Here is a 23,263-nt window from a genome sequence, read left to right on the forward strand (position 1 = left end):
GCTACCTTTTTTCAAGCCTCCTATAGCAGTTTCCTCACCGCTTTTCTAGCCTGCACTTGTTGGCCGGCCCCCAAAATGGAGCCATATGTTCTAGACTTTTTATTCCTGCAGCATCTACTTCTAATATCAATAACTGTATCTGTCAGAGTACAGTCAGGAAAGCAGAGCCTCTATGAGTACTGTGAGATAATGGCTATTTATGGGCATTAGAACTCATGTAATTATAGGAGGAGCTGGGAAAGTGAAGGTCCCAGCTTCGCATAGACAGGGATTAGAGAACCACAGAAAGGTCACTAATCAGTTCTCCTGAAACCCTGGCATGGGTGGAAATGATGGCATCTGCAGGGGAATCCAAGAAGTCAGGGCCATGTAAGGAGTCAAAGTGCCACTGGGAGAGCCCCTGGGGAGGAGTCAATGGGAAGCTGTTGACTCTGAGCAGCTACTGTCCCACCTGCAAGCATCTGGTGGTAAGTCTGGGCCACTGTTGGTCATCAGAGTCAGTCGTTGGAAAGAAGATCTGGATGCAGACTGGAGAGTGTGAGGACAAGTTAGAACATCGTGGGCACATCTACATCTGTCCATCTCTGTATCTGATCACAAAACAACCTTCAGAGAGTAAAGGATTGTTGCCTTCTAAACTCACTCAACTTCCTCTTTTGGCCAACTCTACCCTGGCACTATACGGGGAGGGAAATTCTTGGGAATGTAGTTTTCAGATGAACTGACAACAGGACAATCCAGCACACTCTCTAATGTCTGCCTAAATTAGCTCTGAAAAGTTCTTCAAGGGCCCAGAGATTGTATCAGAGGGCCTCCAGGGTGCAGCTCGGGAACATAGACAAGCAAAACCTTGAGCCATTGGGTCTGTAGGACAGCCTTTGTTGGTTTGTCTCACGCCTTAAAGGAGCATGAGTGTTATTGGCTATAGAATCAGGATGCTGAAATGATGGACCTGGCGCTAAGCAGTGACCTTGCCTGATTCATTTAAGTCATCTGGGTTTCAAGTTTCTCATCTATAAAATGAGAATAATCACTCTTAGCTACCTTTTCTATCCATTGCTCTGAGGAGCTGATCGGTAGAGGTCAGTGCATTTGTTAAACTCTGATGAGATAATTTTATGGACATGTGGAGAGCAGCTGTAGCTGCCTTCCCACAGTAATTTGGCCAACTTTTCTGCTGCTTTGCCTTAGTTTTGCCTAGGAGTTTTGTGCTCTTTTAGTGAGGTAGACCATTCATAGAAAACCCTGGCTTCTCCTCCGTAGCTCTCTTTCCAGATTTCTATCCTCAGTAGAACGCTTTTTCTTCATCAGGTGGTGGTGGAAAGGGAGGGGTGGTTGAGACTCTGAACCTCGCAGGCCATGGATTCCCTCTGCCTGGATGCTCTCCCTAATACCCCCAACCCACCATCTACTATTTCTACCATCCTAAATCCTACTCACCTTTTAGCTCCCAGCTCAAAGAACATTTTCTTCTTCCTAAATGTTTTCTAATTCCCCTCAGCTGGAAGCAATTCCCCGCCCCCCTTTTTTTAAGCCCCTGGGCATTTCTATCTTTCATTGCAGTCACTGCATCCTGACAATGTCCTAACACATACACATTTGAGTACTTAACCTTATTCTCCTATTAAAAATTTACCTTCCCAGAGGCAGGGGACTTGCATATTATGCTCATGCAACAAATAAGTAATTTTTGGCATTCTCTATATTATAATCCAGACAGAACTTGGTGTATAAATAATTGCTGAATTAAGATGAAAGAAAACAAATTGAGGACATGTATCCATGTGTTGGTACCCTATAAGAGCCGGAAAGGACATGGTTGTCCGTAGTGAGAATTAGAAAAATGAAGAGTCTGTGATCCCCAGCCAGATGGTTGTCTGTTATTATGAATTTTGTGTCTTCATGTGATAAGGTATTCCCCTTCATAATGTTAACATGATGACCCTAGAAATGGGACCGTCCAAACAGAAGCCAGGGCTCAATATGCCACCTGTTCTCAGGGAGCTATATGATTTTTATAGAATTTTACAATTCATAGCAGGAGCAGCAAATATTAATCAGGGCCAGTGACCCTCTCTGTTTAGGTTATGGCTGGAGCTGTCACTGAGCCACATCCTCTCTGGGAGACAGTCCATGCACCCAAGATAAGGTTTCAGGAGGCCCTTGAGCCAGGAAAGTTGTTTGTCAAAGTATCTGTGTCTTTTGTCATGGGTGCTCTGGGTTGGTGGGTTCCTTTCTTCAGGGTCAAAACAGTTCCAAAAGCAACATTGATATCACGAAATGCTTGTGGTTATCTCTACTCTTGAGCAAGTCACTTTCTCTCTCTCACCCTCAGTTTCCTCTAGAAGAAAGGAGATTGAAATAGCTCTTAAAAGTCCTTCCCTCCCAACTCTGATATTCCAGGATGCCATTCTGAGCTACAGGCTGAATTCCCGGGCCTCAGGCACTTTGCTTTCCTGCTTCTAAAGATGTGTATGGCTCAGATTGTCCCATGTGTCTCAGCTGGGGCAGGCTTACCTGTTCTCTAAAATAATGTGGCTCTTCTCTAAAATAAACAGGTGATGACTGTTTATCTGTCATCATGAAAAGGTCCCTAAACCTTGAAGATACAAAGAGGGAGTTTATTTATCACAGAACTTCATTAGGTCTCTCCCTAATCCAAATTATCTCTGGTTAGTTTCACTTGAAAGTGTCCATGCTACAGGCATTATAGGACCAAAAGACCTTGGGTGTTTTGGAGGAGGCTGCTCTATCTGGAAGTGTTAATGCTCAAGAGATGACTATTCATTAGTAAGTGATTTTGTATTATGTGGTTATAGAATACAAATAAGTTCAAGTTCATCAGGTTCTTCAGCAGGAAGAAATCTATGTATTGAAACTCCTGCTCACTATCTTCTAGTATGTATGTATGATTCTGATAGTATGGATATGATGACTTGTTAGAATTCTAGTTTGTCAGAATTGGAAGAGAACATAGAGCTCAGCTAGTTCAAATCCTTGTTTTATCAGGTGGATAACTGAGAGTTAGAGAGAAGGAGGCCATATTACAGGTTATGGTAGAGTCAGGAATAGGGCTTAGGACCTCTAACTGCCAAGTGCATACACCTTCCATTATTTCAAAGCAGAGGCCACCAAGATAGACACTTCAGCTCATGCATTTACTCATAGAAGAAGCTTTTTCCGAGGTCCTCACACTAAATCTATTTAGTCTTATTTTTATTAAGTTCTAAGAAGAGCAGCTTAACTGGATTCTATTTTACAATGTATTTCAGCCAATATATTCATAAAAAATACAGGAAATAAAACACTACACAAAGAAGACATGAGACTTACAAAGGCATAGTTTGGGGACGTTCAGTGCAGGACATGCAACATTACACAACTTAATATCTGCAAGATGTTTGACGTTCATTACAGTGTCCCTGGATCCCCAAGAAAAGGTTAATATGTTTCACCTAAAAAAATCAGGAATTTGTATAATACACTTTAAAAAGCATTATACCAAAAAAAAAAAGTTTTTTGTTTTATTATTATTTTTAAAAAGTATAGGTAAATAAAACTTCAACTATCTGGAAAACTCAGATAACCAAAATAACAAACCAGCTGTGATGATCAAGGAAGTGACATTTCAGCTGCTTGCAGATAGGCATATTCCACAGTAATAAGGTTGGTGCGAGTTAGGCTAGTGTCTGCAGAGAAGAGGAATAAATAGCAAAGCCATGATCTCATCTTCTGTTTACACTTCAATTCCCAAAGTTAGTGATTAATTGTCCTTGTGTTTTGTTGCCAGGGCAAATTATTTTTCTTTAAAACTCCCACTTATGTTAAATAAATAAATCATTAGTTCAAAACAGAAGTGTCAAATGTCAAGATACTCTGACATACTAAACTAATGAACAAAACAATGAATTCATTAGAATCTTCTAGAGATAAGCAGCCTTTGAGAACTTTCCCTTAATGACTTTGAAAGGCAGCAGAAATAATTCTTGGTGAGAGACTTTTTCATGCATGTTGGCTAAAATGTCAGTCTAGAGGGTGCAAACACAAATACAAGCTTAAAAGAACTGGCTTAGGTGTAAATGATAAAGTGGTGGGTAGGCCAAATATTCGTGGTCAAATAAGTATACCGACCAGCTGCCATACAGTGCTTCCCAAACCAACACACAAAATCAGCGTTAGACAACCAGTTTCAGATCTCTGCTTGGGTCTCTGAATTGATACAGGGCCTCTGGCTCTTCCAATGTAGTGAATTCTTCTAGCAAATAGGCATATTTTGCATCTGGAACTTAAAACAAACACACAAACATACACTATTTCTAGATGATTCCAGTAGTTTCAGTATTATTAAGACTACCTATTGAATGTAGTTCTGATGATATGACTTCCCTGTTCAAAAGTTTTCAATATCTTCCCTTTACTCACACAATGAAGAGTCATTTATTATTATGGCATTCAAAGTCAACCATAATCTAGTTTCAACCAATCCTTCTAAGTACATCTCCTCCTACAGTCCCCCCTGGGGATTGTTCTCAGAATGGATCTTGCACTTTGACTTCTTCATAACAAATATACATTGGATAACTGCTATGTGCCAGGTTGTGTTCCACGCACTTAAGACACATCTGTAAAGAAAACAAAGTTTTGTTCTCTGGCAGCTTACATTCTACTGGGGATCTTTCACCTCCTTCTGATTGCATTCCCAGTGCTTGTGTTCCATTAAAGCACCTGCCACACAGTATACTAACTCTGAGTTTTCATCAGTCTGAACACTGCCTTCCCCAGGCACAGCTCTATGTCTTATTCTGTCGTCACCATCTATCCCATGCTATACTCAGGGGCAGGAACACACGGAGTGCTCAATCAATGAAATATATTGTACATAAGGTTTCTTTTCTTTAGAAATGTGGTAAGCTTCTGTTCCATATAGAAGTCATCTGTGAGGTGATATAACTCTTTTTGAATTTTAACATTGATTTGCTTCTAACAAATAAGTCATTTTTTTGTGAACAGGAATGAGAAATGTCAAGCTACTTCGGATAGACCTAAACAAAATGAGTGAAACAGTGCTTGGATGGCCACATTGACTTAACCTACAATGTTTCTTTCCTTAAATCCCAGAATCAACCCCCACTCTTTGGGTTTCCCAAGCTGCCTGCTCTACTCCTGGTCAACCCCTTCCTCTTTTCTACTGGAGACCAGCAGAGAAGCTAATTGGGGAAGCTGCTCATCTTGTACCTTTTTTCTTTGACCCCAAAGGTAGAAACTGAAGACCAGTTGCTGGCAATCTTCTGTGGCAGGGAATCCACGGACACTGAGCATACCCCTGGCCAGGAAGTGGTCCTCTCCCCTGGCTCCTTCATGTCCATCACTTTCCAGTCAGATTTCTCCAACGAGGAGCGATTCACAGGATTTGATGCCCACTACATGGCTGTGGGTGAGTTGGAGGAGTGTCTCATCCCCACTTCTCCCTTTCTCTCTGAAGATTAAAAGTGCCTTGTGCTCTCTCTTCTTTATAGTGAACATCTGTATACACAGATTCTACCATGAATGCCTTAGTGCATTTTCTCTATCACATGTCTATCCACCTGATGACTAGTGATGTGGAGCATCTTTTCATGTGCTTGTTGGCCATTCATATACCCTTTTGGGAGAAATGTATGTTCAAATGTTTTAGTTGCGTTGAGAACATACATCTTTTTATCTTTGTATTTCCAATGCTTTGGACAGGGTTAGACCCCTACAAACGACATAGAAAGAGAGAGGCAGCATGGAGTAGAAGTTAAGAGTCCAGGCTCTGGAACCAGCCCACCTGGATTTCAATGCTGACTCCACCATTTAATATCTGTGTGACTTGGAGTCAGTTCTTGAAGGCTTCTAAGTCCCAGTTTTATCGTCTATGGAATGGGAATAGTAACAGTCCTGCTTGCTATTCTCACAGTTGTTGGAGGGCAATGGCACCACCAGGAGTCAGATTGCTTGGGTTTGACCCTGGCTCTCTGTGATCTTGGGTAAGTTGCTCACCTCTCTGGGTTCCAGTTATGTTGTATAATTAGAGATAATGGCTACTTCTGGGCTTTGTTCATCTTTGAGCAGAATTAAATGAGGGAATGCATGTACCTCCCAACACAGTGAACAGTACATGCTAAGCGCTGTGTAAACGTTGGCTGTTTCCTTCATCATCACACACGGATTGGTTGACTGAGAGGCTCTGTCTGCCCCCTAGATGTGGACGAGTGTACAGAGCGGGAGGACGAGGAGCTGTCCTGTGATCACTACTGCCACAACTACATCGGCGGCTACTACTGCTCCTGCCGCTTCGGCTACATCCTCCACACAGACAACAGGACCTGCCGAGGTGGGCCCAGGGGGGATTCTGTTCATCGCTGTTATGTGCCACACTTTTCAATCAGATTAGGGAGGCTCAGAGAAATGATAGGCAGTAGGACCAATTAAAAATGAAGTCAGAGAGCTATGCCTCAGATACCACATGGATGAAGATGCTAGAAATGCTCACTAGCCCTACCTTTTAGGCCATCTTTCTTCCTGGGCAATGGAAATCTCTGCTCTTTAGTCCCTATTTCCTCTCCTACTGCAGTTAATTGGCCTGGCCGATTTTAGGGGGAAAGTAGGTTTCCCAGTCCTCTCTCTGAGCCATGAACTACGCCTTACCCAGCAGTTCCTTTTTATCTTCTCTTCCATGGCCCCTTAAGTTCTTCTGTGATTAAAAGATTCTCAGTCCAAAGAAAAGAAGAGGGAAGAGAGAGGCAAAGACAAAGATAGCCAGAAAACATTTCATTCTTGCTATCTCTGTTTTCATTTATCATCAATGTGCTTATTCTCTCCTAATCTCTGGCCTGGGCAGGGGTGGAGAAACAGTGGGGTTCAGGCACTTTCCATGAGGACCATCCTAGCTAGCATGTAACAGCCACACACGCAAACAGTGAAATGTAGTAAATGCTGCACAAGAAGTGTGGCAACAGCACGATTAGACCTGAGTCTGCCCAGGAAGTGGGCAAACACTTCCCAGAGATGGTGACTCTGATGGAGATGAAAGAATAAAGAAGAGGAGGGCATTCCAGGCAGAGAGAACAGCTTCCACGAACCTTCTGAGACAGGGTACAATTTGGAATGTTTGGAAAATTACCAGTAGATTAGTGGGACTGCAGGTAAGGATGTGTGTTTTAGAAAGCTCGCTTGGAAGCTAAGTGAGGGACCACTGGAGGAGGACAAGGCTGGAAACAAAAATTCTTTTCCTTTCTCCTTCACAAACTTCTACTTGCTTCTGAATAAAATCCCCATATGACCCATCAGTAGAAAGCAGGCACATACAGGAATTTTCTTGAAGAGGATTATATTTTCTATGGTGTTCACCGAGTATTTATTGAGTATCTACTCTATGCTGAGTACAGGGGAGGCTAAGGATGAGCAAAGTTTCTTGATCTCTTTTTCATTTTCACCTTTGCCTCCAGGAGCCTTTTAAAAATATTATCTTTCTAATTGCCCTAACCCATGAAATTTTAATTTTAATACCACAGATACACTATATATATATATATATATATATATATATATATATATATATATACACATACATACATTACATGTTTATCTGTGTATCATGCATAAAAAGAGTAAGACTTTCCCCCAACCAAGAATGGATTTTTAGCCCCCTTTCGGGCACCATCATCCCCACAAGAGTAGTTGAGGTAGAAAATGAAAGATGGGGACTCAAGTGACCTCAGTTTAAACTTTTATTCTAGAGCGGTGGGACTTCAAGTTAGTCACACTCCATTTTCTGGGCCACAGTTTTCTCATTTGCAAATGAGCTGGGTGAACAAGGCCTTAGAAAGGATTGACACCCCAGATCTAGGAAGGGTCAGCCCAAGGACAAAGGCTCAGTGGTCAACAAAGGGGCCTCAGCAGAGCTAAACCATGGCCATGATCCCAGGATCCTGGGTCCTTGGTGAAGCAAGTATAACAGGGACAAAGCACAGTCCCTGAGCTCAGGAGACTTGCACTTGAGTAAGGCAAGAAAATCCACAAATGAATATATTATATAATGGTAAGTAGTGGTCAGCAGAATGAAGGGAAACAGAGCAAGGCCAGGGGCCAGAGAGTGAGGGTGTGTGTGAATGTCCTGTGTTAGATGAGGGATCAAGACAGATTTTGAGCAGACCTAATGGAGTTCTGGGCTGGGGGGAGAGCAGGACAAAAGAGGACCATACAGCCCCCTACAACCACTTTATCTTAAAACCTTCCCATCTAAAACCTCCTCCTGCCCCCCACCAATGTCAGAGAATCTGAGGAGAAGGTGTATCACATTCACTGCCTTTGAGTCTTGCCTCTGAAAATTACTGTGTGTGTGGCTTGAAAAAAATCATTGAACTTTAATGTCCCCATTTGTGAAATGGGGATAATGATTCTTTTCCTGCTTGTCTCTTGGGACTACGGGGAAATCGTACAGTAAAGTTAAGAAAGGAGTTGCTGTGGCCATGGTGTGGTATGTCACTCTGCTTCGGTGTGTTTCCCACAGTGGAGTGCCATGACAACCTCTTTACCCAGAGGACCGGTGTGATCACCAGCCCCGACTTTCCCAACCCTTACCCTAAGAGCTCTGAATGCTTCTATGTGATTGAACTGGAGGAGGGTTTCGTGATCAGCCTGCAATTTGAGGACATTTTTGACATTGAAGACCATCCAGAGGTGCCGTGCCCCTATGACTACATCAAGGTAAGCCTACAATAGACCTTTGCCCTGGGGATGCTGGAAAATACTGCTGGGTTGGGAACATTGATATTCTTGACTTCTATCTTCTCCCAGAATAGGGGGTCAAGGCGTGTGCTTCCCAAAAAGTAATTATTTAAAATAACATCTGCTACCTTAAGATCAAGTCTAGGGATCTTCCCTGATCTAAAACTAGCCTCTTGGCCACCTGCAAAATCCCTTTGCCATGGAACATAACATCATCATGAAGTAACACCAGAGGTGAAGGTCGTGTGGGACCATCTTAGAATTCTGCCTACCACACATAGTTTCCCAGAAGCTTAACCTCTCGGGGCTTTGCTTTTCCCCCCTCTCCACAGTAAGAATGACAAGATGAAAATATCACCCAGGATTGTAGAAGTCACCAAATGAGAGTTAAGGACTCCTGGTCCTCAGAGATGGAAGGAAGAGTTAAAGGCATAGCAAGGATCCAGGACTGGGAATCGGGAAATCTGGATCATCTAGTAGTGCCTATTCCCTTCTCTCCATCCCATTTTTTCCTCTATCCTAGTCCAAACTCCATTATCTCCTGGCCAACTGCAACCCTTCCCAGATGTTTCTCTTGCTTCTGCCCTGGCCCTACACAGTCTATTCTCCCATAGCATCCAGGCTGATCATTATAAAATCAGATTAGATCAAGGCTGCACTTGAAAATAAGCCTAAATTCTTCAACATGATGTGGCCCTTGCCTGCCTCTCCAACCTTGCCTGCCTTTCCAACCTCATGACACGTCACTCCCTCTGTTCCAGCCACACTGGCTTCCTTCCTGTTCTTAACATTTTCCAGGCTCTTTCTCACCTTTGGCCTTGACCTTTACATATGTTGTTTTCTGTTGTTGTTTTTTTTTTATTATTATTAAAGTTTATTGGGGTGATGATTGTTAGTAAAGTTACATACACTTCAGGTGTACAATTCTGTATTATGTCATCTATAAATCCCATTGTGTGTTCACCACCCAGAGTCAGTTCTTCCATCACCATATATTTGATCCCTTTTACCCTCATTTACCAGCATCCTCCCCCACTATATGTTGTTTTCTCTGCCTGGAAAGTGTTCTTCCCTCCTCCTCCAATGACAAGCTCCTATTCATCCTACATGTCTCAAATCCAATGTCACCTCCTCACAGAGGCCTTCCCTAACAATCTATTTAAAGTTATCTATCATATTAATGACAAATTATATAGGTTACATAGATTTTACTATATAAATTATAAATATATAGTATATATTTATATTATATATGTATGTCATCCTGATTATTTTTTATAACCCTTACCACAGCCTATAATTATTTGATTATTCATTATTAGACTCACCCCATTAGACTGCACTGTCTTTCAGAGCAGAGGCCTTGTCTATCCTGTGTGCATGGACAGGGCTCTGCCCCTGTCTGAGTCATAATATGTTCAGCTTTGAGCAGACGATCATTAGCCTGCCTGGTCCACATCCAGGGCCATTGTAAATTGCAAATTGGAGAGTGGAGCTGGAACCATTTGGTGAATGGTGATGCCCACTAGAGACATGAGTCAATATTATGGGTTCATATGGAGGCTCCCAGAAAAGCCCAGGTGCAGTATCAAGGTGGTCCCTGCAACAGCCACCACTGCTCTGATGCCACCCTCATTTTCTCCAACTTTCCCCTCACAGATTAAAGCTGGTCCAAAACTTTTGGGACCCTTCTGTGGAGAGAAAGCCCCAGAACCCATCAATACACAGACCCACAGCATCCAGATCCTGTTTCGCAGTGACAACTCAGGCGAGAACCGGGGCTGGAGGCTCTCATACAGTGCGACAGGTAACAGCCTCTCCCCTCCTGGGACACACTTTGTTACCATGCTCAACTTTCATGGAGCAGTGGTCGAGAGATGAGGCCTGGGGTGTAGGCCTGGGACTCCTCTCGGGTTATGAGTCTCGGGTCACTGAGTCGCTTGGGACCAAGGTGCATTCTCTTTCTGACTGAGTTTCCCATCTATAAATTGTGATGAAGGGCAGCAATGATGGTGTGTTTGGACTAGACATAGTTTTCACAACTTGCTGTACTTTGGAATCAAATGGGGAGATTTAAAAAAATATGTATTTCCTGTACTGCATCGCTTCACACTGTGATTCATTGGGCCTGGAGAGGACCCTTCATCTCCAGCCCTGTCCAAGACTGAGGTGAATTTTGGTCTGGGCCTGTAGTTCAAAATATGTCATTATGGCAGTTTTCCTCATTGTGTTCCCCCTAGACTGACAAAACCCACAGACCTCTGCCCACTACCCCAAAGCAGCCATTCCCAGCCCAAAGCCTGATAGAGTCATTTAACCCAAGGGGTCTGCAGTAACTTGAGGAAGAAAACAGTAGGCGTCTGCGACAGGACCACAGCTGGCCACAATGGCTAAGCCGGTTCGTAGACTCCAATATCCTGGCCTGCATTATCAAATTCAATGCTCAGTTTTGGGAGGGAAGTGAGGAGAATATTAGCAAAGGATAGTTTGTCCAGGAAAACATGTCAAGGATAGGCCCAGACCAGCCTGATCTAGCCATTTGAAGAGAGCTCAGAGGCATATATGATCACAGTGTAACACTTTGAGGAATGGTCTTGAAAAGATGAAAAAAAAAGAGCGATTGGAGTCATCCTGACTTCCCCCAAGAGGGCAAACTATACCCAATGAGTAAAATGAAAATGGTATAAATTTCAGTTGAATAGGAAAACACTGTACCTTTATTCAGATGAGTCCAATATAAAAGGTATAGGTTTGGGAGGTATTGAGCTCCCTGTCATTGTAATGGAATGCAAATGGAAACAGGAATGCAAACAGATGTTTGATATCTACTATGGAAGATGTTGTAAAAAAAAAAATATATATATATTATACATATATGTATATACATAATATATATATAGTATATATATTATATATAATATATATAATATATACACGTATATAATATATATGTGTATATATATACATTATATACATATATATATTGTGTGTGTGTATGTGTGTGTGTATTTATATATATATATCAGACAAGGGTTTCACCCAATGGCATTTAATATACTTTCCAACCCTGGGTTTTGATGAAACCACGTGGCCAGCCACCTCATTTTACAAATGAGGAAATAGAGGTCCAAGCTGGAAAGTGACTTGGTCAAGGATCGAGTAAGTCTTCTCCAGGACCTAGTAGGTCCAGGGCCCTCATACCCAATCCTGTGGTTCTTTCACCCCCTTCAGGCCTTGTGTTCTAGGGACTGGCCTCTCACTGCCAGACTTTCCTTGTTTTTTCACCTGCTGTTCTTTCACTGCTCCCCACCAGGAAATGAATGCCCAGGGCTACAGCCTCCTGTCCACGGGAAAATCGAGCCCTTGCAAGCCAAGTATTTCTTCAAAGACCAGGTGCTCATCAGCTGTGACACTGGCTACAAAGTGCTAAAGGTACAGGGTCCAGCCTGGGAAGTGGGAGCCACCAGACCACAGACATTCTCCAGGGCTCCTGGGGCAAGTGGGTTTCCAGAGCTTGTCATGGTCCCACCACAGTATTTCCCAGCTTCCCCATAAACCTTCCAAATGCTCCAGAAATTCCAGTCTTCTAAAAACTCAAAGCATGTGTCCCAGACTCTCACTTCTGGAACTGGCACAAATGTCTTTTATCAGAGCATTGGCTCGTTTGAATTTCAAAAAATCTAGATCTATTCAGCCCTACAGTCAGGACAAACAACCTTACGAAGTTCATCAGGATTATTGGAGGAAACTGGGATAGAAAGGAGAGATTTAGAGGTGGCACACAGTCACTGCTCACTCTCTCACCCTGAAACAGTGGTTCCCCTAGGAATCACCTCAATTTAAAAACCGAAATCACCTCCCAGTCCCCACCTGAGACCAATTAAAGCAGAATCTCTGGGGTGAGGCCCAGGTATAGGCTTTTCTGTTATGTTGCCCAGATGATTCTGATGTGAACCAAGCTAGAGGACTGCTCCTCTCAAGAGATGGTTATCTAAGTGGGGTCCCCACTGCAGCATCACCTCACTTATGGGAAATGCAAAGGCTTGGTTCCCAGGCCAGACCCACTGAATCAGAAACTCTGGGATGGAGCCCAGCAGTCTATGCAAAAGCCCTCCAGGATGCTGATGCTCACTCAGGTTTGAGAGCCCCTGCAGTGAAAAATGAATCTAGGATGCAGGTTTCCCTTCAGAGACCGTTGCCCAAACCCCTTTCTATACCCGGCCTTGCCTCTCTCCAGAGTATGACCAGGGAGTAGGACTTCAGCATCTGTCTTTCCCTTATCTTCAAGCTTGCTCTTGGAGGCCCATGGCTGGAAAATCTCAGTCAAGAACATTCAAGTTTGGAGTTTGAGCTGGTTTTACTGGGAAACAACCACCAACCCCATCCCTCTTCCTTCTCCCATACCTTCTTCATGTTTCTTTCTAGGATGATGCTGAGATGGACACATTTCAGATCGAATGTCTGAAGGATGGGACATGGAGTAACAAGATACCCACCTGTAAAAGTAAGAAAACAAGATTGGTTAATTATAAAGATAATGAGCTCCCCAGCGCTGGTGGGATCCAAGCAGAGACCACACAAGGGTGACAGCTTGGCAGATGCACTTTAACAAGAATGGAGGCATGAATTCAACAGACACATGAGGGTTGGATAAAATGACTATTAATGTTTCTTTCAGCAATAAGACATTAGGATTCCAAAAGAAACTTCTTGTGAGTCCCAGTTTACTTTCTAAATACTAATTTTACCTCTGCCTGCAGAAAGGTTGCCAAACTTGCTAAAGAAATAGCGTGTCTTCAGGTTTGAAAGTAGCTCTGGTAATTGCTAATTCAGGAAACTATTTTGGTCCCAGTGCCCAGAGCTGAGTGACCTTGCCAGTCTTTACGTGGCCATCAGCCATATCCACTAAGTTTTCTGGGACAGCTCGGGCTGTGGGATCAGCATAGTGGACATGTGAGAAGCAGGGGACACAGCTCTGCATGGCTTTTGGGACCCAGAGTTCTTGCTTTGGCTCTGCTCCTAACCTACCCAGTGACCATGGACAGGAGTCTTCTCCTTAATTGTAAAATAAGGAGTTTGGACTAGCTTTAATATTCTAAAATATATCCTGGTGGTTCTAAATAATGTGGTCCATATAAATCACTTAGTGAGCTTTGTAAAATTACAAATTGCCAGTTAACACCCCTCTCCCCCTACCCAGGTGATTTCAATGCAAAACTTGTAAGGACCACCACGATTTTAGGAAACTCATCTGTGGTAACAGTGATGACAGAGGCATGGTGACAGAAAGGGAAGGAAAAGGAGAGAGGGAGGGAACGAAGGAGGGTTTGCTTTAAAATGGAGAGGTGAGATGTCAAGAATTAGAGTTAGTCCTGCCCACCCCGAGTTCCCGACATCATATAAACTTTGGAATGGCGTCCTCTTCCCTTCTCCTAAATGACTGGACCCAGTGGGCAGGCAGATCCATTCCCACCACCCCAGGAGGACACTGTCAGGGTGGGGCTCCCTTGAGGCAAATCCCAAGCAGAACTTTGGAGCAGAATGTGTTTGTTTTTAATTTTGCTTTTTTATATGATGATGTGGCCGGAGCCACAGCCCAATGTGGGTAAAGGGGGGACATTTTATGGCTTCAACAAACAGTTTCAACAAACATTTACTGGATGTCTGTGCAGAGGTCTATAGGGAATTCAGATGGAAAAGACAAGGTCCAGACATGCAGGAACTCAAATGCTGGCAGACATATCTGCTACCTCCTGCAACGTGTGGCACATGTGCAGTGCGGTCCCTGAGTTCTCCACAAAGCAGAGGAGCACTTGGAAGGAGGAGGTAAAAAAGGATGTGGGATGTAGAGGACACAATGTGGCTTTGGAATCAGGAAGTTCTCCATACAAATCCAGACTCTCCCAATTGAGAGTCCCTAAGCCTCTTACTCAAGAGTCTTTTGGCCTCAGTTTCCTGCATTCTTGGTTGTTCTGAGGACTAGCCATGCTAATGTACATATCACACCTGTGGAGCACCAGGAATAGGTAAAAGCTAATTTCTTCCCCTCCCCCAGTCCCGTGACCAGGAAGAGGTTTGGCTTCTCTCATTCATCCTTTTGGAAAGGAGGAAACTTTAATAATAGTTTTTTTTCCCTGATGAAACACACACACTTTTTATTGTAACAGAAGCATTGATAGAGTAAGGTACCACTATATTTGATGGTATCCTTTTCTGTGACTTATGTTTCATATACAAAAGAATGCCTGTCATTTTGTACCAAAGAAAAGAAGAATATTTTTTTTTTCTCCCTAATGTGATCTGGTTGTCCCAGCACAGCCTGGATCAGGGCTGTTAGAAATCCCTATTCAGGGGCCGGCCCAGTGGCTCAGGTGGTTAGAGCTCCATGCTCTAACTCCAAAGGCTGCCGGTTCGATTCCCACATGGGCCAGTGGGCTCTGAACCACAAGGTTGCCAGTTCGATTCCTCGAGTCCCGCAAGGGATGGTGAGCAGCACCCCCTGCAACTAAGATTGAACACGGCACCTTGAGCTGAGCTCCCGGATGGCTCAGTTGGTTGGAGCGTGGGCTCTCAACCACAAGGTTGCCGGTTCGACTCCCGCAAGGGATGGTGGGCTGCGCCCCCCTGCTACTAGCAACAGCAACTGAACCTGGAGCTGAGCTGCGCCCTCCACAACTAAAAAGACTGAAAGGACAACAACTTGACTTGGAAAGAAGTCCTGGAAGTACACACTGTTCCCCAATAAAGTCCTGTTCCCCTTCCCCAATAAAATAAAAAAAAAAAAGAGAGAGACCTGTGGGGTCCAAGGTATTCAAAAAAAAAAAAAAAAAAAAAGAAATCCCTATTCAGACACATTGAGCATCTCTGTTCTTCCACTAAGTACGTATTTATTGAGCAACTCTGTCCCAGACATGTGAGCCAGGGGAGATGGAAAGAGGAATAAAACTGAGAAGTTGACAGTCCCCAGGGATTCGTGAGGAAAGGGGTGGGAACAGATAGGAAGTTCACGTGTGCTGTGAGTAAACTTTCACTGGAACAGGAAGTAGAGATTAAGGGTTATTGTCCTGTCCCTGCCTCCACCTTGCTGTAATGATCCAGGACAAGTCCTGTTCCACTCTGAATGCCATCTGTCAAATGAGGGTTTGGGCCAGACAAATACAAAGCTCGCTCCAGGGGAAGAATGTTGTACTCCTCATGAGCCAGGATTTATGACTGTACAAATTCTCAAAATGGTACAAATTCCAAAATCCCAAACTGTCCTTCACACTGGCTGTATCTAAACTATGCGTTCTTAATCGATTCTGGTGGAGTGATTTCTGTATTTCCTGCGTGAACTGTTTCTGCTTTGCTTGCTAATTTTTCTCTTTCTTTTCTTTTTCTCTTCCTTCCTCTCTCTGCTTCCTTTATCTGTACCCCCTGATCCCTCTTTGATCTTCACCATGGTGGCAGAAACCGAAATGGATGTGGAGAGCGAACTCCAGTCAGAGCAAGTGACAGAGTGAATGACAGGACCCCACACAGTGCAGACATCCAAGAATGGATCACTCACAAGACCCCGGGGTCCCAGAGCTACTCCACCCCTCCCCACCCTGCCAACACTCCATTTCCCATTTCAGTGCGGATTAGAATGGACGCTGAACAAGGCAACACAGTCTCAAGCAGCTGAAACTCCTGCGTATATGAGAACAGTTCTCCTTTTGAGGGTTCAGCCATTACTCAGACGTTACTCTGGAAAATAAGGAAGAGACAATGAGAGAATTTTTTAGTATCTCTAAATGGACTGTATTCTTCTCAAAGGAAAAATAACTTTGGTCCTACAGACACAGGGTTGACCAGGTCAAAGTGGGTCCTGGCTTCTAATCCACTCTACACTCCAAGTTTACATAGGCCAGAATGCCTATGACTTTATGACTTTAATGTTTTTACCTGTTGCTACTTTCTTAACAACCATGAGTAGGTAAAATTAAGGATAACTCATATAGCATGGATTTTTAGGGAATCTAGATGTATCTTCATGCCCCAAAGTTTCCCTTCCTCCTTTACCTAACACAGGGCTGAGATTCTGTCATCAGATATTCTTTCCTCTAGGGCTTACAAGTTTTGCATTACTGAAAATTCACTGATTAAAGTTTCTCAGAAGATAGGTATCACACTTGAAAGCAGTGTTCCTCAAACCTGGTGCCATAGCACATCACTGGGCCATAAAGAGTAGTAAAGAAAGGGCTGTGGCCTGGCAGCCCGCGTGCTGGGAAGCTGTTTCAGCCTGAACAAAATCTGGGTACACGTATCAGAGAACCACCCGCATTGCATTATGACTCCCCAGTCTATTTGGTGATGAAATGGCCTGTTGAGGAGGACAGAATACTGCAAGGGTAGACAGGGAATAGTCTGGGGACTGTGGTGCCATCCTAGGGCAGGGGTGCCCCGAGATAGAACATGGGATGGTCACTAAATACAAGCCTCAGTTGAATCACTATTTTTCAGCCCACAAAGTATAACAGATAGTGTACTCAGTGTGATAGAGGGAATCACAATTTAGGCAGAGGGTTGATGTGGATGCAAATAATTGTAATACCAAGCAACATAAGATGCATACATCAGAGAGAGATCAAGAAATAAAGGGAAGCAGCTCTGTCTGATTAGAAGAATGAGAAAAGGCTTTCAAGAAGAAGCAAGATTTGATCAAAGCCTCGAGAATGGCCAGAGCACAGACACACAGGGTTTCCCCTGTGGGGAAAACTGCAGGCGAGAGAGAGGCACAGTAAAGGGTCTGTGATACTGGAGCATAAGTGCAATGAGGGGAAGGACGGAGACGAAGCCAGGTGGGAGGGCAGGCCATCCCTAGGGCCTGAGCACCAGAGTGAGCCAACTGTGAGTTCTCTAGGAAGCTCCTGGATTGTGGCAAAGCATATTCAAGACAGCATGTCAAGAAAGATGTGTCTGAAGGAAAATAAAGGCAGCAAGAGGTGACAGTGGAAATGGGATATGGGGTAGTACATCCCGTTCTATAGAATAATGAGAAAGGGAAGCCAAGGGAACAGGAAAGAGAAGGGCACTTTAATTCCAGAGCATGAAAATGGGCACAGGGAGCTTTAGAGAAAAGGATGACACTCTTCCTATAGCAAAAAAGATAGACTAGCTAAGGAAGCAGGGTCTGGATATAGCATCTTTGTGACAGGCAGCTGCTCAAGGCCCCTCAAAAAGGGAAGTTGTCTTTAGGCCACAGAGAGACATGGTTCTTTGCTTGCCACTGTAGACTTGGGAAGAAAGTGTACCCCTTCCCTGCGCACTCTACCTAGGCTGAAGTGACCTTTATTTTCCACTATGTATCACCTCTTCTATATGGTTGTAGGACCAGCTTTATCAGTGGGCAAAGTTAATTCTCTGGAGTAATGTGAAAGCAGGCCCTCTACCCAGAAACATCTCTTCCCGCCATTTTTGGCCACATAACAGGCTCTCAGTTCCTGACCATCTAGCCATGTCTAAGACCAACCCTGGAACCCCTCCACCTGAAACTCGGTATCAGGTCTTGAGGCTGCCTTAGGCAAAATGAACTCCTAGACCAAAGTTAAGGGAGACAAGAGTAATACCAAGATCCAGGTATCAATCCATGCATTTCCTAAAAAAGGAAGAAACGTCTGTTTTGAGACTCAGCAAGAAAATACACTAAAAACTGATGATAGCTTTAAAGAATAAATATTATCACCTCTTGTTGTCCTAGTGCTAACCTTCACATGCTTTCCTCACAGAGTAGAAGAGTGTGTCTACTTTGGGTGATCAAAACAAATGGAAATGGTATGTCCAGGGGTTGAAGGCCAGGATAAAACATTAACCAGTTCTCTTGGCTTTTCCTTCCTCGTGGGTAGAAGGGACATGCATTTACTCCCATCCTTCACTCTCAGCTCCATCCTGGAGGGCCTTGGAGTTAGCTATATGTTAAGTTAGACAACTCTTTGTTCAATCAGATGAATTTGGAATCCTAAAGTTAAAAATCACAATTTCTGAGTAGCCTCAGGGTAAATTGTCCTCTCTCTGTTATACAAAGTGAGCAGGTAAAATTCAGGAAGACAGAAACTGGAAATTCTACCATGGTCTTGGAATGCAGTCCTTCAAAATTATCAGAAGATTGACAGCTAATGTCCGCCACTGCCCAGCTAATATTGAGTATAGGCAGTTTTAACTGGAAAACAGATCCTTAAGAACTATAGGTTTAGTTTTCTTAAAAACAAACAAACAAAAAAGCAAAACAACTGAGTTTAAGGTCAGGTCTGGTTCTCAGATCACAACTCACTGCATGACCTGAGACCAGTCAAGTCTCCTCTCTGGGCTCATCTGTAAAGATGATATTCTAGATCGCCTGCCTTAAGGTGCCTTTCCAACTGTGAAGTTCTCTGATTCCTCTATGATTCAACTCAGGAGGAGGCTGTTAAACCTAAGGGTAGGATTTCCTAGGAACCAATGGAGGCCTGTGAAGAGACATCACAATCTGGGTCCTCAGCCTCTGCCCTGGCTCCCAGCAGACTTATACTGACCTTTATCAGTGCTGACAAGTCCTCTAACACCTGACTGGATTGGCAATCTCTCCTACGACCACCTCTGAGGAACAGGCATCTTTGGTCTTACCCTACAGCGAGCCCCAGTGTCCAGCCACCAATGATTAGAGAAAATGAGCAGGTGAAGACTAATAATCGATCCACCGTGACCCTACCTCCTGACTTCTGTGCCTGCAGAGAGCCAGCAGGATGGGGCTGTGTGTGCACTCATGCAGGAGTTGGGTTTCTTTTTGTTGTCTTTTGCTTTTTGGTTTTTTGTTTTTTTTTATTTTTGTTTTTGCCAAGCTCCAATGTGAGCACATTAATGGCTCTTTCTCAGCATGTGTTTTGGTCTGGAAGAACTGAATATTTTTTATTCACGCCAGCCCGAATTTTCATGCATGGCCACAGGCTTCATGCTTGGGCAGAAGAGGCTAAGAGGATTACATAATAGAACGGGAAGTCAAGGAAAGGGTCCCAATGGGGAAGAGAGACGAGTCTGCTTAAATCTCAGCAGACCTGCCCTTGCCCTGACATTGACACCAGGCCAGGTGAGTTGACCACACAGTAGATGGGAGAGACCCCAAAAGCAGGGCCACTGGTGACTACGCAGGTTGCACCCTCCACAACCCCTGGGGCACCAGTCTCATAGACTATAACATTGGTTACTGAAGTTGTGTGTAGTACAAAACCTGCACATCTGTATGAGACAGACCCACCAGATGGCCCAAGAACAGCAAAGGGTAATTGAGGGGTCTCACTCTTTCCTCTCTCAGTTGCAGACTGTGGATCCCCAGCAGAGCTGGAACATGGACTGATCACCTTCTCCACCAGGAACAACCTCACCACATACAAATCTGAGATCAGATACTCCTGCCAGCAGCCTTACTACAAGATGTTCCACAATATCACAGGTGAGACCTGTATGCTGAATCAGGCCCCTCCCACCTCACATCCTATGGGTCTCAGGATTGTGCTGGGGGCTGAAACGGCCAGTCAGTTGGCCACGGTTTGGGAGGAATTGGGTGGTGAAACACTTGGAAACATGTTTTGTCTCTCCCGGGCTCAGACCTGCACCCCAAGATCTAGGCCACGGGGCATTCCTTCCCACACTCACAGTCTCCCACAGAGAAGGGCCCCTCAGGGAGATGGGAAGGCCTGTCTGTCTGCTCTGCTACAGAGTGTCACTAAGAAAATTCTCCCAATTTCTCAAAGCCTCCAAGTTCTCACTTCACAAAGGGAGCAGTGATATAGCTCACAGAGCTACCATAAGACTCAGATAAGAGTTTGTTAAGTGGAGAAGAAAGGGAAGGGCAAGTGACCACAGAGCTCTGTGTGAACCAAGGCCTGTGTGACTAATGAGAAGTGTCTGCCAGGGCTGAGCAGGGCTGGGAAGGAGGGAGCAGGAACCATATTGTACAGAGCCTTGGACACCATGCTGAAGCATGTGGTGATTGTTTTTGAGGCAATGGGGAGCTATTGGTGACAGTGAGCAAAGATGGGACATGGTCAGATTCTCATTTTAGAAAGAGGCTTCAGACTGCAGAGAGGACTGGCTAGAGCGAAAGCTATCAGAAAAATGATTTGGAAGACTTGCAATGATCCACAATTCAGAAATTAAGAACCCAGATCTATAGAACCAATGTGCTAACAACCAACCACGTTCTCCAATATTTCCTCACTCTCCCAGGTATATATACCTGTTCTGCCCAAGGAGTCTGGATGAATGAAGTCCTGGGGAGAGACCAACCCATCTGCCTGCCAGGTACCTCATCCTCAAGTCCTCTGCCTCCAGGTCTCCCATCCAAGGCCTTTGGGCCGCAGGTGCTCTGGCTGTTAATGGAACAGGAAATGGGTGACATGGTGCTTTGACTTTTTTTTAAGAGACACCTTCAGAGGGTCAAAGATCAGAGAAGCCCAGCTTCATACCTCAAACCAACCAGCCTCTATGTTCACCGGCTCTATCACTTCAGGAGCCTCCTGTCTCCTCTCTCTGCAGTTCTACTCCCTTCACACCAGATTTTACACCCCACACAGTGTGTGTGTGTCGGGAAAATCAAGAAACTGAGCACCCCATCAGCAAGCACTCCCTACTATAGAGAAAACAAACAACATCAGACAAATAACTATAGGACAGAGTAAGGAGTTCTTTCAAAGAGCAATGTGTGCAAGTCTTACTGACTGTGGCCTTCCCATGGCTCACCTACTGACCACACGTTAACATGAAAAAGGACTTGTGGTAACAGGGGGGTCACTGTGCATATGGATTTAGGGGATATTTTTGTGGATATTTGTGTTAGTATGAAAAGTATGAATGATTTGCATCATAATCATTGTTTTATATGTATATACATATATATACACACACACATATATACATATGTACATATATATACACATACACATATATGTATATATATATATACATATGTACATATATATACACACACACACAAATCAACTTATTAGAAAATCATAGCCCTATATGCACACTGCAGGGTTAAACAAACAACCCCCAGAAATTAAATTTAATATTCACAACACAGACATTTACACTTTAAAAAAAGCAAGAATAGCAATAATTGAAAGACACAACCATTCAAAATAACTCTCAGAAGCAGCACTGATTCTGTCTGCATTTGCTTGAAGCAGTAAGAGCTTTGCAGTATGATTAAATGTTGGGTGGCACTTGTATTTTACTTAATTAGAGTGTTGGTAGATTGAGAAAGTGTTTTATTTGACTGGCATATTTTAGTAACCCTCAGTTATCACTCAGTAGACTTCTCGATGTTAGATATTAAAATGGAAAGGCTATCAAGTCACCTAAGAACTGAAGAAAGTGTCAGCATTTGTGAATCAGTTTGGGCCCTCACAGGAGCTATGAGATCCTAGAGAAGGAAGAAGTCATTTCACATGGTTGTCTAGGAGTGGAAGGGTGAAGACTGGTTAGGAAGACGTCAGTTAGGAAGGCCTTAGAATTCATGAGCAGGTGGAACAGGGGAAAGGTCAACCCACCCACACTCTGCTGATCCCCATCATCTCATTTAGGCTTAGCCAGGAGCACATCCAAGGGCACAGTTGGTGAGGTATCAGAGAAGATGGGGAATGGTGGAGCTGTGACAAACTGGAGGGGTAAATCCTCATTTTGCTAAAACACTCTGTGGGCCAAAGAAAACAGCACCGCAGGTGGATTCCATCCTGGGAAGCCATGTTGCAACCTCTGGAAAGGGAAGAGGCACTGAGCTGGGAGTTAGGGACCTGGGTCCTAGTCCTGGTGCTGTCATTTCCTAATTGTGATCTTTGGTAAGTAATGTCGCCTCTCTGGGACTAGAATTCCTTACCTCAAAAGTGAGGGAGTAGGACCATGTGATCCATGACATTCTGTAACTTTTAATAGTCATCATGCTCTATATTTATAGAAAGCATCTTGGTACAATGAGTCATGAAATTCTTTTAACACCTGGTGTTGGGTAGAACTATCGTGTATCACTGGACCAGGCCAGAGATTTCCAAATCCTCTCCTGAAATACTGAGATTGAAGCAAGCCAAAGTGGAGAAAGCCATTTCACTGAGCGTCATAATATCCACCTTTCCAAGAAAACTGTTAAGCAAATATTATTTGCCCCTTATTTTACACATGAAAAAATAGGATCAGTGAGATATAATGATTTGTTCAAGGCAACCCACAGAAAGTTAGGTGCAGAGCTAGAAGGTGAGCCCAAGATTTTTGATGTCAACACAAGCAATGCTGAGCCATTCTTGATTATGATTATATTTTATGCTATCCTCATGAACCCAAAATTCTAGAATATCACATATTTGTTTTAAGAGCCTTCCCTCAGTACTTCCACTCTTCTAGAGATCAATTCTGGCTTCAGCACAGCTGAAGATACAGAATTTCAAGAAGATTCCTTTGTCCCAGGAAAAGCTAAATGTAGAATGGTACCAGCCAAAAAGAACAGCCCCATTTCCATGAGCAG

The 23,263-nt window shown here is 43.8% G+C and overlaps 1 protein-coding gene across 5 annotated transcripts in view; it reads left to right on the top strand.

Annotated features, from left to right (window-relative positions):
* Nucleotides 1–23,263, top strand: part of MASP1 (MBL associated serine protease 1) — a 65,238-nt gene that overhangs the window by 21,198 nt on the left and 20,777 nt on the right. For 4 of the 5 annotated variants that reach the window (XM_033123531.1, XM_033123546.1, XM_033123537.1 and 1 more), the window contains 8 exons: nucleotides 5,257–5,434; nucleotides 6,224–6,355; nucleotides 8,534–8,730; nucleotides 10,411–10,558; nucleotides 12,065–12,183; nucleotides 13,177–13,255; nucleotides 20,060–20,197; nucleotides 20,974–21,048. In XM_033123531.1, coding sequence (XP_032979422.1) covers nucleotides 5,257–5,434; nucleotides 6,224–6,355; nucleotides 8,534–8,730; nucleotides 10,411–10,558; nucleotides 12,065–12,183; nucleotides 13,177–13,255; nucleotides 20,060–20,197; nucleotides 20,974–21,048 — 1,066 coding nt within the window. Of the gene's footprint in view, nucleotides 1–5,256; nucleotides 5,435–6,223; nucleotides 6,356–8,533; nucleotides 8,731–10,410; nucleotides 10,559–12,064; nucleotides 12,184–13,176; nucleotides 13,256–16,200; nucleotides 19,425–20,059; nucleotides 20,198–20,973; nucleotides 21,049–23,263 lie in introns of those variants that run through there. The other variant, XM_033123562.1, reaches the window with a different exon arrangement.

Source organism: Rhinolophus ferrumequinum, chromosome 2, assembly GCF_004115265.2.
Source record: "Rhinolophus ferrumequinum isolate MPI-CBG mRhiFer1 chromosome 2, mRhiFer1_v1.p, whole genome shotgun sequence".
In the NCBI taxonomy this organism is placed as follows: domain Eukaryota; kingdom Metazoa; phylum Chordata; class Mammalia; order Chiroptera; family Rhinolophidae; genus Rhinolophus; species Rhinolophus ferrumequinum.